The sequence below is a fragment of the Bombus vancouverensis genome, chromosome 15 (genome assembly GCF_051014615.1).
Source record: "Bombus vancouverensis nearcticus chromosome 15, iyBomVanc1_principal, whole genome shotgun sequence".
Classification (NCBI taxonomy): Eukaryota; Metazoa; Arthropoda; class Insecta; order Hymenoptera; family Apidae; genus Bombus; species Bombus vancouverensis.
In genome coordinates this window covers 8,930,058-8,945,529 of record NC_134925.1, presented here as the reverse complement: position 1 = coordinate 8,945,529, position 15,472 = coordinate 8,930,058, and the positions used below count along the sequence as shown (strand labels likewise).

The 15,472-nt window shown below is 39.0% G+C and overlaps 1 protein-coding gene and 1 long non-coding RNA gene across 3 annotated transcripts in view; one reads left to right on the top strand and one right to left on the bottom strand.

Moving 5' to 3' along the window:
• The window catches only part of LOC117166247 (uncharacterized), a 185,653-nt gene that overhangs the window by 143,561 nt on the left and 26,620 nt on the right, over nucleotides 1-15,472 (bottom strand). The window lies entirely within an intron of this gene.
• Nucleotides 1-15,472, top strand: part of cpx (synaptic transmission protein complexin) — a 326,307-nt gene that overhangs the window by 299,220 nt on the left and 11,615 nt on the right. For both annotated transcript variants that reach the window (XM_033350043.2, XM_033350044.2), the window contains one exon: nucleotides 15,243-15,372. In XM_033350043.2, the coding sequence (XP_033205934.1) occupies nucleotides 15,243-15,372 (130 nt within the window). The remainder of the gene's footprint in view (nucleotides 1-15,242; nucleotides 15,373-15,472) is intronic.

Here is a 15,472-nt window from a genome sequence, read left to right as displayed (position 1 = left end):
CATTGCTTTTGACGTAAAAAATGTCCGACCAATCTGTATGCAAGGCAACGAGTTCGAAATATTGGCCACTCTGACGAAACGCTGCAATTTCTATGACAACAAAGATTTCAATATCCTCTCGACGATTTGCGAAATTAACGAGGGCTGCTTATTATCGAATACCGGAACAATAGAAGATTAAAGTGACACTTAAAGGGACACAGGGTAGAAGAGCGATATATTTTCCTTATTGTGTGAAAAAATGATGGGACATTTAAACAAGACAAGTTTATAACGAAATATCTGGTGCGGAGACATCTTCATTTTTCTCGAACAAAACAATTTGCTGGCGGCAGATCGAATAACCTTGAAACCCTAAAAAACGTAACACGTCCTCTTTCTAATAATGTGCATAGATTGATATCGAATTCTTATAGAAATTCATATTTTTATAAGTCTAAGGATTGTTCCATTTTCTCGATACTATTTATTATATTCCGAATATTCCGCACATTTCTGTCCGATTTCGTACATTTTTGCACATTGAAATTTTGCATAAATACCTAAAATAGCCTGATCCAGATATAATAATATGATGTAATCGCTCTTAAGGTTCCTTGTCCTTGTTCGAACGCACGCGTTCGAACCAGGACCAAATGCGCGAAATCGCTGATTTCGATGTTCGTGGAAATTCAGCGGAAAAATACGAGTTAGGAAAATTGAGACCGTTTTGCATCGGCATGTAGGAAGCATCGTGTCATTCCTGAAATATCAGTCCCTCGTTAAACGGAACCGAACCTCATCCGGCTATCTCGTTACCGGGGTTCAGCTTCACCACTGCTTTCCAACGCACTTTCATACGCTCTTCAGCCTAGCTGTTTAGCCGGTATAAATTTAAATTTCGCCGGGACTTTGCAATCTCCACGACAAATAATCCGGATCGCGCTTTATCAAAGCCTCTGTGACGAGAAATAAAAAGTTGGGAACGTTATCCCCGGTCTTAGCTTGGCTGCGAGCGGTTCTGTATCGGCGTCGAGGATCGTTCAGTCAGAATTAATAAAGATTGATACTTCATTAGCCGAGACATCGAAATCCTCCGTGAAAGTCTTTTCGCGATATTTTCCCGGAGGATCCCTTATCCACCTTTTCCAGCAACAATGAACGGAAAACTCGAGATATAATAACACTGGTGATCCCCTTGAGAATAAAGATGTATTCTTAAGCGGACGCTATTCCGCAAGAAGATTTCCTTCGGTAATCGCGCCGGCACGACGGGGTCAAAGAAAATCCGATTACGGGCCTCGGCTAATGATCATCAAGAAGAGATTTCGTTATATGGCCCTTAAGAAATTTCGCTTAGGAATCGGCTCCTCCAGCTTCTGGAATATCCTACACAGTATAATTAAAAATACCACAACGTCTTTCCGTTTTAACTATTGGACACTTAATGACTCCGATGCGATTCAGGTTTAATAGCGAGTGAAAGAAGATAGGGAGCAGAAAGAAACAGTGAAATAACAAGTCCAACTTACGTTAAAGAAGATAATGTATTTTCTATTTACTCGCGTGCACTGGAAGAAATAAAGTCGTAAAGAAAAGCCATAAATCTAAAGGAAATGTACGAGATACGAGTAGGTCGCGAGCGCAACGGCCAGCAAATCGAATATTAGAATCTACGATAATGATTTAAAAATGCAAAAATGGAGACACGGTCTAGTTTCTATCGCAAAAGTCTATATACATTTATTGAATCTTGTGTATTCGATATATTAAAAGAAATTAATAAATATGCGCTTTCTTTTAGAATCGTTTAAATTTCTAGATCGATGAAGTAACATTAAATTTACTCGGAACTCGGAAAGTCCGAAGAAGGAGCAAAGTTACGCGTGCGGTTACGATGTTTTTTGATTTTATCGCTACCAAGGAAATTACATTAGCTATATCGATGGAGAATATACGAGATGTCGATATAACATTAAGTCTAGTTTGTTTTATAATATCATATAAATACAAAAGGTATATGCAAATTTCTGTAACATTGTATTTCGTATTTTATTTGTTCGTTCTTCCTGTTAATAAAAGCGTAGGTAATAAATTACGTTGGTTGTCCAAATACGCGCTCGAATTCGCTCGATGAAAAAATTTAACGTCAGAAAATTGCCGAACCTATGAGGTCTTTGCTGTGATATCTCGAATTTAAGAAGCATACGAAAACGCGTAATGAGAGTAAAAAGAAAAAAACAAGAAAATATCTCACGATCATATAACAGGAAGAAAAAAGAGATTTGAAATCTGAAGACGCAGTGGAGCATGGAATTTAAAAGTGGAATTTAAAACTTTATTTAAGTCTGTCGTTGCGGAAATTCCAAGTTATGAAAAGAACATTTCCTTTTCTTCCTTTTTAAAACTTTCCTCTCAATTAGGAACGGGCTTTTTAAAACATGAAAATAAATATTGAACGACCTTTTTTTCTATACCTCGGAACGTTCTTTGCTAATACACAGAATGTAAATCTCATTTATGCAAGTTTGCAAAACGAACTGTTTTTCCGCGATTCGAAGAAGGTCGTCTCGTTTTACGTCTCTCTTCTGTGTCTCTCAATTAACTCGAACAATTAATTAAAAACCCTCGAGACAGTGGCGACAGACCAACATCCGTTCTTCTCGATGGCTCGATGAAACAATGAAAGCGACTTACGCAACTGAAGTAACGACATTCGATATGGTGGCGCTACTCCGATGGACTTTTTCTAATTAAAAATTTCCCTACTGTCTTTGCTGATGTTTATTATTCAACGAGTAATATACAACAGATATTAAATCAACCATTCTTCTATAATTTATATTTCCTTCGTTCCAATCGTTCTTTCTCGCTCGCATTGATTAACGCTGCAATAATCAATTATTATCGTACGTTTAAATATATTTGAGAAACTTCTCGATCATCATATAAATTCAATAAAATCATTATATAAATTTGAGAAACTTCTAGGCAAGAGGACCGATAAATAATATTGGAAGTTTTATTTCTAGCTTTGGAAAAATTACATTAAACCATCAATGATCATTCAGAACCGAGTATCATTGTATTTGCATATTAGTATGGAAAATTCAGAAGAATGCTGTTTAATTTCTAGGAAAGGCAATTTGCTGCGTTTTATAACAATAACGCAAGCAAAATTATAAAATAATTTCAGTATTCAAAGGTAGTTGCTGATGCCCATAAATTGCATCGCTATTATACAAACAATGTAGATATCCAGTCCAATTTGCTGCATTTGCATGTCAATGATGAAATAATACTATGCAACATACGCGTGTGTGCCTGTATAAATTCTCATTGACATTCAATATTTCATAGCTAATGTTTATTCTCACTATTCCGTATAACTAATTTATTTTTACATCTCCGTTACTAGGTTCAAGCATTAGCAAAACAAGATAAATCGAAACAGATCAGCTTATTAAAAATTGGAATTATTATATCGTTTGAAACTTTGAAATATAAACAGTCTACATATTCCATGCAATGATAAATATCTCGCCAGTTACAAATAATACAATTAAGTTGTTTCTTATCTATACTTTCCTCTCCTTGTCACTGATAAATCTGCGCTATAAAATTTATCTCTTGATTTCGTGCATTTCATAAATAATTTCAAGAGCCAGATTCGAATTTCATCAACAGGATACACTGTATTAAATTTTCTGAATCATTCGTTTAAACCACGTTCATTTTCATTTCACCGGGGTTTAAATCAAAAGATGACAAGAATCGATATATAATTCTCAATTATTTTCTCGAAACTCTTGCAGACAATTATTACAAATCATCGTCTTAAATGAATATATAATTTTCACTCTTCGTAATCCAAGTCCAATTATCGCGTTTTCACAAGATCGGCAGATGTCCTAATATCTATGAACGAAGATGTACGCGTCGTTCTATGCGATACAAATCGATAAAAAATAGACAACCTTTTGGCCGAAATCATTTTTAAACGTCGTGGGTATATAAGCGGAGATGGCGCGCAAGGGATGTTTCGGAAATGAAGCATCTCAACTTTGTCGAGGGTCTGACCGGACGAACATAAATTCAGCAAAAAAACGGACAGCGTGAAATAGGAATATCCATATGGAACGAGTATTCTAATATGATACGTTAGGATTTATCGTCGTGGCGACCTGCCAGTATATCACCATTTTTGGCAGTATTATCGTGGAAAAATGCTACTGTCGTTCCTCTGTTAAGCGATCGATAGGTTTTGATAGCGGAATATGGTCGGCGAATGGAAATCGAGGTTTCGACCAACCATCCATCTTTGATTCTCGTTAATGCACCTTGCGATTTTCTAAACTTCTATTAGAACGATCCAATCGAAACAAAAGCTCGCATTCTTCCTTTCTTTTTTTTTTTTTTTTCTTTTTCTCGATAACGCTCTAACGTCGTTCGCTTTTCGACTCGAAGAGAAAATGTTACCGCGCCATCTCCGGCACTTTGTTCCATCGGCGACGGGTTTCCTGCTCTTTCCGAGAAATTGTCGAAGGAACGACATTATTGCACGTTGTCGTGACCAATCCCCATCGACGTCGTCGTTCCACCGCCGCTGTATTTTATTATGTACTTTATCGAATCTCTCGTAGCAGATGTATCTTCGAGGGACCGATGTTCCACCCAACGGCTCACTTCGTCCACACGACACGTTCAATTGCCTGCTTAACGTATGTTCTTCCTATTCTATTACCGTTTCCCTTCGAAGCTTGCGTCAGTAACAATTAGCGAAGAAAAAGGGTAAAAGTAATTTAATCGATCGTCTTTAGCTAACTGTATTATTTTCTTTTACATTTCTACGTTTATCGATCTTGGCTGATGGCTCATTAACATCGTATAATAGAATAGCTAGAAGCAGGAGATCGATTGATCTTTATTCAAATTTAACAACTCGTAAACGAAAGGGATCTTCGACCCGGTGATTTGTAACTTACGTATTTCGTACGCGAAATTTTAAAAAATTGATCTAAATCTTACGTAAAGCTTACGTTGAAATTTTGTTAACTAATCTCAGCTGTTGCTCGTTTAAGATTTATAATAAATCCAGTGTTACGTATGCATGTCGATATTCTACAAAGATATAGCGTGCGTTCAGCATTTCCTCTTCTTAAAAAATTTCAATATGAAATTGCAAAAATCGTAACTATCTCTTTTCTCGTTTCCAAAGAAACCGCTGTTTATGTTTGCTCGATTTCTTAAAAGAGAAATATACAATCGAAACTATGCCATATTCAGACGTAGTTCACCGATGTAAATGACTTCGCTCTTAAAAAGTGAAATTTATCTTTCTACTCTACGAGCCTTGCGTTAACGTCGTACGAGTTTATTAGGATTTAGATTAGAGAAATTAGGCTACGAACAAGACCAACCGAATATAGTAACAGATTTCGTAATTCGTGTCACGAACGATGTTGTTACGTTGGTTAAAGTCTGACCAAGAATAGAACGATTCTGAATCGCGAGCCAAGGAGATACGAGCCTTTTTTACGTTTCGATAGGACCGTAATCGGTGAAACTACTTTAATGTTCATAACACGCGAGCACGCGATTCCCGTGCAGTCACGAGCAAAGCGCACCATTGTATTTGAAATTGTTCGTCGCAATTGCAGAAATCGCGAAGCTCGCTTTTACCTTATTTTATTTTCTTTTATTTTATTCCATTTTACTTCGTTGTAAATTTTAAATATTGGACAAATTTCATCACCATGTACCACCATTCAAAGTCACAAATAATAATAATAACGACGTATATCGACATATTCAGAAATCTTGCCCCTGTCCTTTAAAATTTATCAAACTTGTAAAGTATCCAATATTGATAAGCACGTAACACTTTTACTTTCCACGTGATACCGATTGGTAGACATCGATTAATCAATTGATAAATATTCTTCAAAAATGTAACCAGTGTATTATTGACAAAGTCGAACGAATAATCTCCGAATTATCTGAATCTCTGTCGTCGTATCATTATCATATTTGATATTCCATTTCGGTATTTACATAAATTGATTACGCGAAAATATTTCTGAATACAAAAATTCCTGCCTAATCGTGCAGATCAGCTACGTTCGTGACATTCGTGTTGGCTTTCCGATAATCGTGCTTCTACTGTATTTCGATTCGTGCTTTCCATGAATATTCAAAAATTCAACTAGCGATAGCGAAGCGACTTTGAGAATATAAATCGATGATTAATCGTAAGACTTGCAACGAAACACAAACACGTCCGATAATGCGGGTCGCGTGCCAGGCAAGTATAAAAAATGGGTTGCAAGCTCGGGCAGCTGAAGCCGAAGCTGCGATGAAATAAACGAGCTGAATTATGGATGCATAAATATATCCAACAGGTGCAGAGGAACAATGTTATCTATGTAGATTCGCGACAGGTATCGCGCGCCTTTTGCCTTCTAAATTTCGCTGAATTTCATAACAGCGAAAGTATTGCTATATATATACAGCATATCATTATCGCGATTTATTGCCAACGAATTTACGATATCGTAACTGGCGGTTAATAGCAAGCGCAGTACGATCGGGGTGAAATGTAGTCGCAGAGACCTTGGGCAGAGAATAGTTGGCTAATCCTGTTGTGTTAAAGAAATGTAGACACATTAACAGATCAAAGACAAAGATAATCGCTAGAGGAAGATGCTAACGAACTTAATGAATACCAATGAGGATCTTGGTTAACGCGTTTCCTGTCCTATTTACTGTTCCTTCTTTGTTGTTCCTCTGGTAATATTGGATTTATGCAAAACATTCCATTCGTTTCTTTTTTCTTCTACGAGAATGCAATTTATTTCTTTATTGAAATATTTTCCCTTACGTTCAAGTATATTTCGCTGTTTCTTTGATAATTCGCCGATTTAATCGCCAAAAGCTGAAAACTTAGTTTTCCAGTAATTAGTAGCGTAATTTCTATTGCGTCCGTCATTAAACTAAATAATTGTAATTGCATTTTCAATACCTCGAACCTATCGTCTTCTATCTGCAGAGGACAGTGGAGAATTTTTCTTCTTATTAGAGTTTATAGTTTTATATTTTAGTGAAATTTCTTAGTAAAATTATTATTAAGATTTATCGAATTCGTTTTGGAACACGCGTACAAGAAAATGACAATAGCAAAGATACACGGATCAATACCCAGATGCAAAATAAAACACACGTACATTCCAATGCGTATAGTTTTAATCTCTGTGAATTTAATATAGAAAAATATCCAATTTGATTAAAAAATACGTTTCTCGGCTATTTCCAGCGATGAGAAACGATAGCGTGCGTACGCTACGAATAACAAAAATTATACCGTGTAACAAAAATTATACGTAGCTCTGAAATTGTTCATATTCGCCTGCAATAAATCGAAATTGCAAGACGACGGGCATTATTCGAAATTTTTTACCGCTGTCTCGACAATGGTCTCTATGAAATTCAAACATGCTGCCCGGACGCGAAAGAAATAATACGCTGGGATATCGTCACGTAGCCCGTCAACGTTCTCGATATCCAAAAGCCGGTTGTCTTTCTCAGCGGTGATCCACGAATCAGGGAATATGAGTACAGGTCTGAAACGGACCGAGGATAGAAAGAACGGACGAGGAAAGTGTAAAATGGGGAGAAGAGAAACAGACAGCTTTCCAATTTCGCAAATTCATGACCCACGGAAACTTCGCCGGTGTCTCTTCGCCAGACTGACTGGTGTCAATAAAATCGCATGGAAATACTGAGAAACGGGTGCAGAAGGGGCAGGGAGGGGTGAAAGGAGGTGGCTACGTATCAAATTGACGGAAAGTCAAAGTTTTAAATCAGCCACCAGACGCGCCCTCTCCTACATTCTCGTTACTCGCTCCTTCCCACTTACTCTCCTCCCATAGTTACACGCGCTCCTCAACATTTCAATTTTCATCGATTACAAAATTTAAGGAGTAAAACCGTTCGACAGATCTGAATCGGTCGTACGACTGTTTGCATCACTGACTTTGGGAAAACGAGCTTATACTCGATGTGTAAGTTAGTATCGTAAACTTGGATGGTTTACAACATAGTAGTTTGGAAAACAAGTTTGTATCGAATATGTAAGCTGGTATCGTGAAGTTAGGATAGATGTAAAACCAAGGGCAAATTTCTTGGCTGAGTGGTTGACATAAAGAATATTCAATCGGCCACGAAAATAAACGGACAGACAATGGAAACAGATATTAACGAAGTTTCGTTAGATACGGCATTGCCTATACAGAGATAGAAATATCAATTTCAATCATTCACTAAATAATTCATTACAAGTGTGTGTAAACAGCATCGCTCAAAAATCTTATGTTACATTCGTTTCAAAATTGGACAAGTGTACGTGGCAGTAAAACGATACGATGGAGTTTCATTTAACTTGGTATTTTATATAACCAAAAAAAGTAGCTGACGTATAAAATGTTAACGCGAGTAATGCGAGGTAATATAAAGTTCATAATGTACGTCAAATATCGAAGTTTTATTAAAGATAAAAAGTTGTCAAATTTTTGAACGTGAGTACATATGTATACCACTATCACCAATTTAATTAAACTTCATCGATACCTACTTCCGCTACTTATGCGCTTATTTTTGTCACCGACTGCATCCACCTATATATCTATCAATCTGTATGCGACGCGTATGCAACGTCTTGCTCTCGAGATGTCCAAATGAGATCTGTTCGCCTAACATACGTATCCCACTACGTGTTCTTCGTAATAGGTGTGACACGACGCATCGATCACCACTGTCGTTAGATTCTAAGCTGAGTTACGCTTAAATATCGTTCTGAACAGGAGCTCGATCAGGCGAGACACGAACTACGTGTCAAGCTAATTAGCTTTCGACGCGATAATTAAAATCCGGCGTCTGATCGATATCGTGTTTATAGCACGAATACCCTGGCGGGCGTCAAAGGTGACGCTGACGAAGAAGAACGAGAGGAACGGGTAGAAAAAAAAAAGAAGAAGAGGGGAGAAAAAGAGCCGCGAAAGTAGAGAACCGAAGAACAAGACGGCTGACAACGTAAGAACAACGAGCTGCAACCCGGACGAGGTCGACGTGGGAGAAAGGAAGAAGAACGGCAGACAACGACGACGGGAGAAGCGAAGAGAGAAGATTGAACTTAACTGGGGTCAAATTGACTCTAGTAGGGAGTCCCTGCATTCAATATGGCGACTTCCTAATAGAGTCAGGCTGACTCCTTTTAAGACGTTCAACGGACCATCGTGAAAGTACTTAAGGATGCGCACGTCGAAACAAGTTAAGGCTACTTGTACTACAAAGTGTCGGTTATAATGCGATAAAAGCATTGACGACAGAATCGGTATCGGTGCGTTATTCCTAGAGAGTGTGTCAGCGTTACGCAAATGGAAAATGTACATTCCTGTCCGTAAGTATTAGGACGCTCGCTGGTTTCACGCGAAACGTGACAATTAATCTAAATTATCGAGGAGACGAGTAATCGACGAGTATCTCGTGGAATTTGCGCAAACTGTATATTTGCAGAAATTACAGAAATATAGTAAATTACTGTAATAATACTATATTGGTTTCTATAGTCTTTCAGCCTAAATTCTGTCTGAAAACTCGAAGAATTCTGCAGAAAATCTGAATCTTTTGTAGCATATATAACACGAAATATCAATAAATACAAGACAGATACTTTAATCTTATTGTATGGCATCGATGAGATTATAATATTATAATATTGAATATGGTTTCTTCATAGTCTACCGTCCTACAAAGTGTGCTAATATTTATAAAATGAGAAGTAAACGATACGCAGCTTTTAAATATACACGAGAATTATTTGCACATTTGCACATTTGTACATTTATCGTACTGTTAGCTATTTAACTACGATATATCATACTACGACGTTACGTACTGATAATTTCGCGAACAAAGTGAAACGAGCATTCATAACATCTTTTCCCGATTTTGCATGCAATGAACGTATCAGGCAATAAATTCTCGCTTTGTAGAAAGAGCACCGTGAAATTACAGATTTTAATGTAGCCACAGTTGCAGTCACGTACGCCCAATTAGAAAATTAATTTACGTAATTGGTACATCAAATTTAATTAAACTCCTGTAATTACAACGTACTGATTAATAAAATATCATAAACGATGCGTATCGGTGGCACTTTCGAAATTGTTTATCGGCCACAACAGATAAAAATTAAACAGTAAAATTCCCTTTCTCTCGAAATGAAACGAATGGTGACACAACAATAATGGCATGATATATCGGTAAACTGCGAATGCTTACGCATTTATAGAAAACCTCGAGGCAAAAAAAAAAATGCACAGAATGCGACAAACGTGTAAGAATTGTATAGAATATAAAATCTCTTTCCAAACCGAAGGAAACAAATATTCTTTCTCTTTTTTGAGAACCAAACAAAATGCTAGATAGAAAATTTTATGCGATAAGAGCACAGTACTCGTTATAGTATTCGACGAATGAAACGAATCTCTGCTTAGATCCCATTGCTTTAGACGTGTTCGTAAGGGTATCAGTTTGCATAAACATCCGCGGTCTACTTATTGGTCACCCTATTTTCCCCTTCTTTTTATTTTTTTCAATTTTCACGGGAACGGCGACAGGAACAACGCGACAGAAATATTCGCTGATCGTGAAAAATAGTCATGATTCGGCAGAAATTGAAAATTGAACACGCACCGGCGATTCGCCAGTTACAAAAGTTGATGAGAATATCGCGATGTCATTGCGCGCCGAATTCCTTTAGAAATGAAATCACGGCGCGAGTGACACGCTTGTATAAAGAAATCGTAATTTCCAGCGATGTAATTAATGAAAACTGTTCCCGTTCAACGAAAAATCGATCTTTCGCCTCTGTCGTGCTCGAAATACACATGGAAACGTGGTTCGACTGTTACCCTCCCCCCCGGGATTCAACAACGAACAATTTACAAATAGTTGCGTTTGCTTCGTAACCAGCGATGCTTGTACCGCGCTCGCACCGTCACGTGACAATTAGGCTGATTGTGAGAGACAGAAACTGCGCGAATACTAATGCTGTAACAAGATAGCTAGACAACATTGCGAACTAGGGATTTGACAACGTTCGCAAAGTTTCCGCTGTTACGAACACGTGTTACCATCGAACGATGTTGAGATACCATAAATATAACTGGTTTCGCGAAAATCCATTTACTTTACGTAAAACCAAGCTTTCTCGCCTTTTTCATAGTCATCGTCTTATTAAAAAATACCGATTCGTCACTGGTAGATATCCACGTTTGTACCATTAGATGCTTCCTTATATTTATTATCCGTAAATTTTCACCAAATTGCTATGAATCTCCTATTTAATTCGTTTAATTAATTGCCAGATTAATTACCACGTTCTGCATTAGCAGATGTCGTAATACTTATCAACGAGTGTGTATGTCGTTATATTGATGGATATTCAATCGTTTTCCTAATAATCTCGGATAATTATCACATCTTCTGTGTACATCTTTATACGTACACATACTTACCATACACGTAACAACGGATCTGGCAACGTGCTGAACTTAGCATTCGTACGCACTTCGAACTTCTAACTCCGTATCGTTGAACCAGTACGTCATATTATAACCAAAACATACCATTAGACATACGGCGTAACGCTTCTTGAACTAGTTTTTAACAAGGAAACCGGTTACTAAAAATGTGCTGGGTAAAAATGTCGCAATGCGACGTGGCTTGCAGATGCGTCTAGGACACACATACAGATGCAGCCATCCAACACGAGCATACAAATCACAGAACGTAGCACCCGTGGCGAAAGAACGTTTGAAGACTTCCGGCCGTGATACGCGCGAGTGCGTCGCAATTATGCAAAGTGTTACGAGTCCCTGGGATTGCTCAACTTTTAGGATTAAAAAAAACCAGAGAGTCGAGAGGCAGGGGCCGATAATTAAAAGGCGTTCCTTGACGCAAACGTAACGTCACGAATTTGAAATTCCACGTGAGACGCGCTCGTAAACGTTGTATCGCAGAGGCGCGCGGTGCGTGTCGAGAAGCATTAATTAACGTCAGGATCGGTGCATCACATTTGACATCGTTGGGAGACTGGACCGCCGTTTGTACACGCGCTATCTGTCTCCTTCGCGCGGCTTCACGGTGCCTGGGACGCGCCACTGTACACCCATTACGAACGGCCGCGTTGCTAATGGAACGGAACAGCGGAAAAACAAAGAGAGACAGATTTATCGGCAATACCCGTTAGCCCAGAGTAAACCGAATTTCTACTACGCCAATTAAATAAACCCAATCAACTTTTCCTATTTCTAAATATACTCGTCCCTCCGCCCTCGTGGTACGGTCGAACCACCACTGTCAGACTACTGCTACTTTTGTTCGAAAATGTCGCGAAAATCTTTCTGTAAATCGACCTGTAAACTTTCGTTGCTCGTGTTTAGGTGCGTTATTTTAGTTCTGTGACTCGAGTTCGAAGAAAACTGCGTAAGTCGATACATATTTATATGTACACTGTGTTCACCACTGTGAAACCACCTTACGAGATTTCTACACGTACGAGACGCGAGATACAAAGGGACAAGATACGATTAGAAGTATGGGGAGTGGAATTGTCGAACCGATTGAAAATAAGAGAGAAAGCCGTGCATTGTTCGTGGTTACAATTTCATTTTATTGTACTTTCGATAAAATAGAATAAACTATTCCGTTATATTGGATCTGCGGATATGAGGCAAGAAATAAACTAGCTTTTCCCAGCGAATATAATTCAGTGTTACCTGGAGACGTTGCTGGTCGATATGATTTCAAACACTTCGTTTCTTATCACATTTTCACATTTCCTAACCAATCGCGTATTCACGTCGACGTACTTCTATCGAGTCACGCTATGATACAAAAGAAAAGGTTTTATACGTTGAAATCGAAGAAAACCGAGTGAAACAGAATATCTAAGTAAGGCGAAACCTTTACAGCCCTGGAATTTCATCTCTTCCCGTAAGATTCCAATGATAAATGTTACAGAAAAATGAATTCCAATTTGTTATTATTTCGTAGCAGAACAGCCAGTAAAATATGCGTCTGAATTTTGATTGGGCAAAGTTTTTCGCAAAAAATCCCTCGTGACAACGATATCGAATCGGACAGCGCGTCTAGTGAAAGACGCGTGTAGTCGCATGGCGCGGTAACAAAAGAGCGATACGAGACTCGGGACAAAACGCGAAAAGCCTTTGCAAAAAGGGAAACGAGAGGGCCGAACAACGGAGAACAACAACGAAACAGACGGAGAATTTATAGTGTTTGTAGATATAGCCGCAATACGCGTATTCCACGGTCGGTTACAATGCCACGATAGAGGCAACCGGCACCCGTACAGCCGATCACGTGTCTGGCTTGTACCGCAATCGGGCTCATTGTCTGCCGACAAGAGTGGCGTGGATACAAAGCTGAGTTACTCGCTGCATGTAGCTAGGTAGCGAGTGGGTGCAGCCGTCATTGCGGTTCGATGCAACTAGACAATCTAGTGTAAATAGGGGTACGGCGGCGCGGGTATGTTGTTACGTGCCGATCTCCTGTTGCAGATCCTCGAAATCATGAGGCAGATTCGATGATACGAAGCCGAGATTGAAATTGTCCAGCTAATACGATTACGGAACACTGCGTGAGAGCTGGCTAATAGCCGCGCGTCGATGCTCCGTGTGATGGACGCGATTGACTGTTTGAGTTTTAAGCCGATTGTCCGAAAACGATTCTTCCGTAATCTGACCATTCCGATTTCATGCCACCGTGACTGTGGAAATGGTAAAAGCAAAGATCGTGAACGGCAACAAATGACAGTTATTAGAAAATGTCAGCAGACAATGTTTTCGATTTATGATACTAGCGTCGCGACTCGAAATATCGCTGACAATACGACATGTGATATTCGCGGCGACAGAAGTCACGACTAGACGGATATTTATGCTCTTATGGCAAGTTTAAAGTTACGGAAAATGTACAGGAAAAGTTCCGTCCAAATAGAAGTCATCCAGGGCCATTCGCGGTGTTTCCTTGTAAATTAATGGGAACAGCCAAAGGCTTCTCGATAGGATCGCACATAAATCGATATTTGGTCGTGAGATAACTTTTTACGTCGCCGATGTTTTTGTGGCTGTCGTTGTTCATTAAATTCGAGGCACGAGGGGATGACACCTCCTTTAAAACGCTTTCGATGTTAAAGTCTGAAAGAAAGGTTGTCGCTCTCGGCTACTTCGTCGCGTTACTACAACTTTCTTGTTAGCGAAGTTTGGAAATATACTGTCGTCGAGTGTCTTCAACGTGGCTACGTAGCGGTGCGCCAACTTCGATCGAGAAAACTTCGCGACTGAGCTTCTCGCACTTTGGTCAAAGGTATCTGTCTATCGCGTCAAAGAAAATCTGACCGGAATACTCGTTAACGGGTCCCGCGCGTTTCCTCTCCGCTTGCTTCACAGAAAGTCAATAGCAAAACAAAACACAGACCGAACGTTCGTACGAAACGTTGTTTCGTTTGAAGATCATCCATCGTAAACGCTCGTGTAAGTACGTTTCGTTTAACTACGCAGACGGACGTGGATCAGGATTAACGTAGAATAGGATTTAAACGACGACCCAACAGATATCGAGCGAAGAGCATTTGTTACGTGACTCGTAAAACTTGTCGAATTCGTGCTCCGACTTGGTGAAACGTATATTACTATCTCTATAGTCTATTTTTTAATCGATTGGGAGGCTACACCTTCAGACGTTTAAGCATAAATAAAATTTGGCAACTTTTCTTACAAATAGTTGCAAGATCTCTACGTCGAACTGGACTCGACATTCTATTTTACTCGATTTTCTCAATTTCTTCGTTCGCAAGTGGAATCCCTTTTGAAAGCTTCGAGAAACTTAAAACGATACATAAACGTACAAGACTTATGTATCTTGTTAATGAGAAAGTCTTCGTGAAATAATAAGATAAATGAAAAGGACTTTCGTACGATATTCCACACCTCTGGAATATTAAAAGTACTGTTTAAAAGATTTCGATTTTTCGGTACCTCCTTAATTGAAAAGTCTTTGTCAGGCGAAAAGATAAAAGGAAAGCTTACGTGTGTCGCGAGTTTTTTCACCAAGTACAAACGCGTTCTTTTGTAGCCGGTAATCCACCTTTTGTTCACTCGCTTCTCGTTTTTCCGTTTCAGTATAACATAAAGAAGCGAGAAGAAGTACAAGAAATGACCCAAGAAGAGCCGAATCCTTTGATGCGCAAGAAGAAGACGCCAGAGGAATTGGCTGCAGAAGCCGAGGCGGAAGACGAGGACGAGATTACAAGTATGTACACGAGTCAATTGCATTCGCTCATCACACTCTGTACACACGACCCTTCGCGAAGAGGTTGGCCAGGGAAACCATGGCCATGGAACGGGGTTAA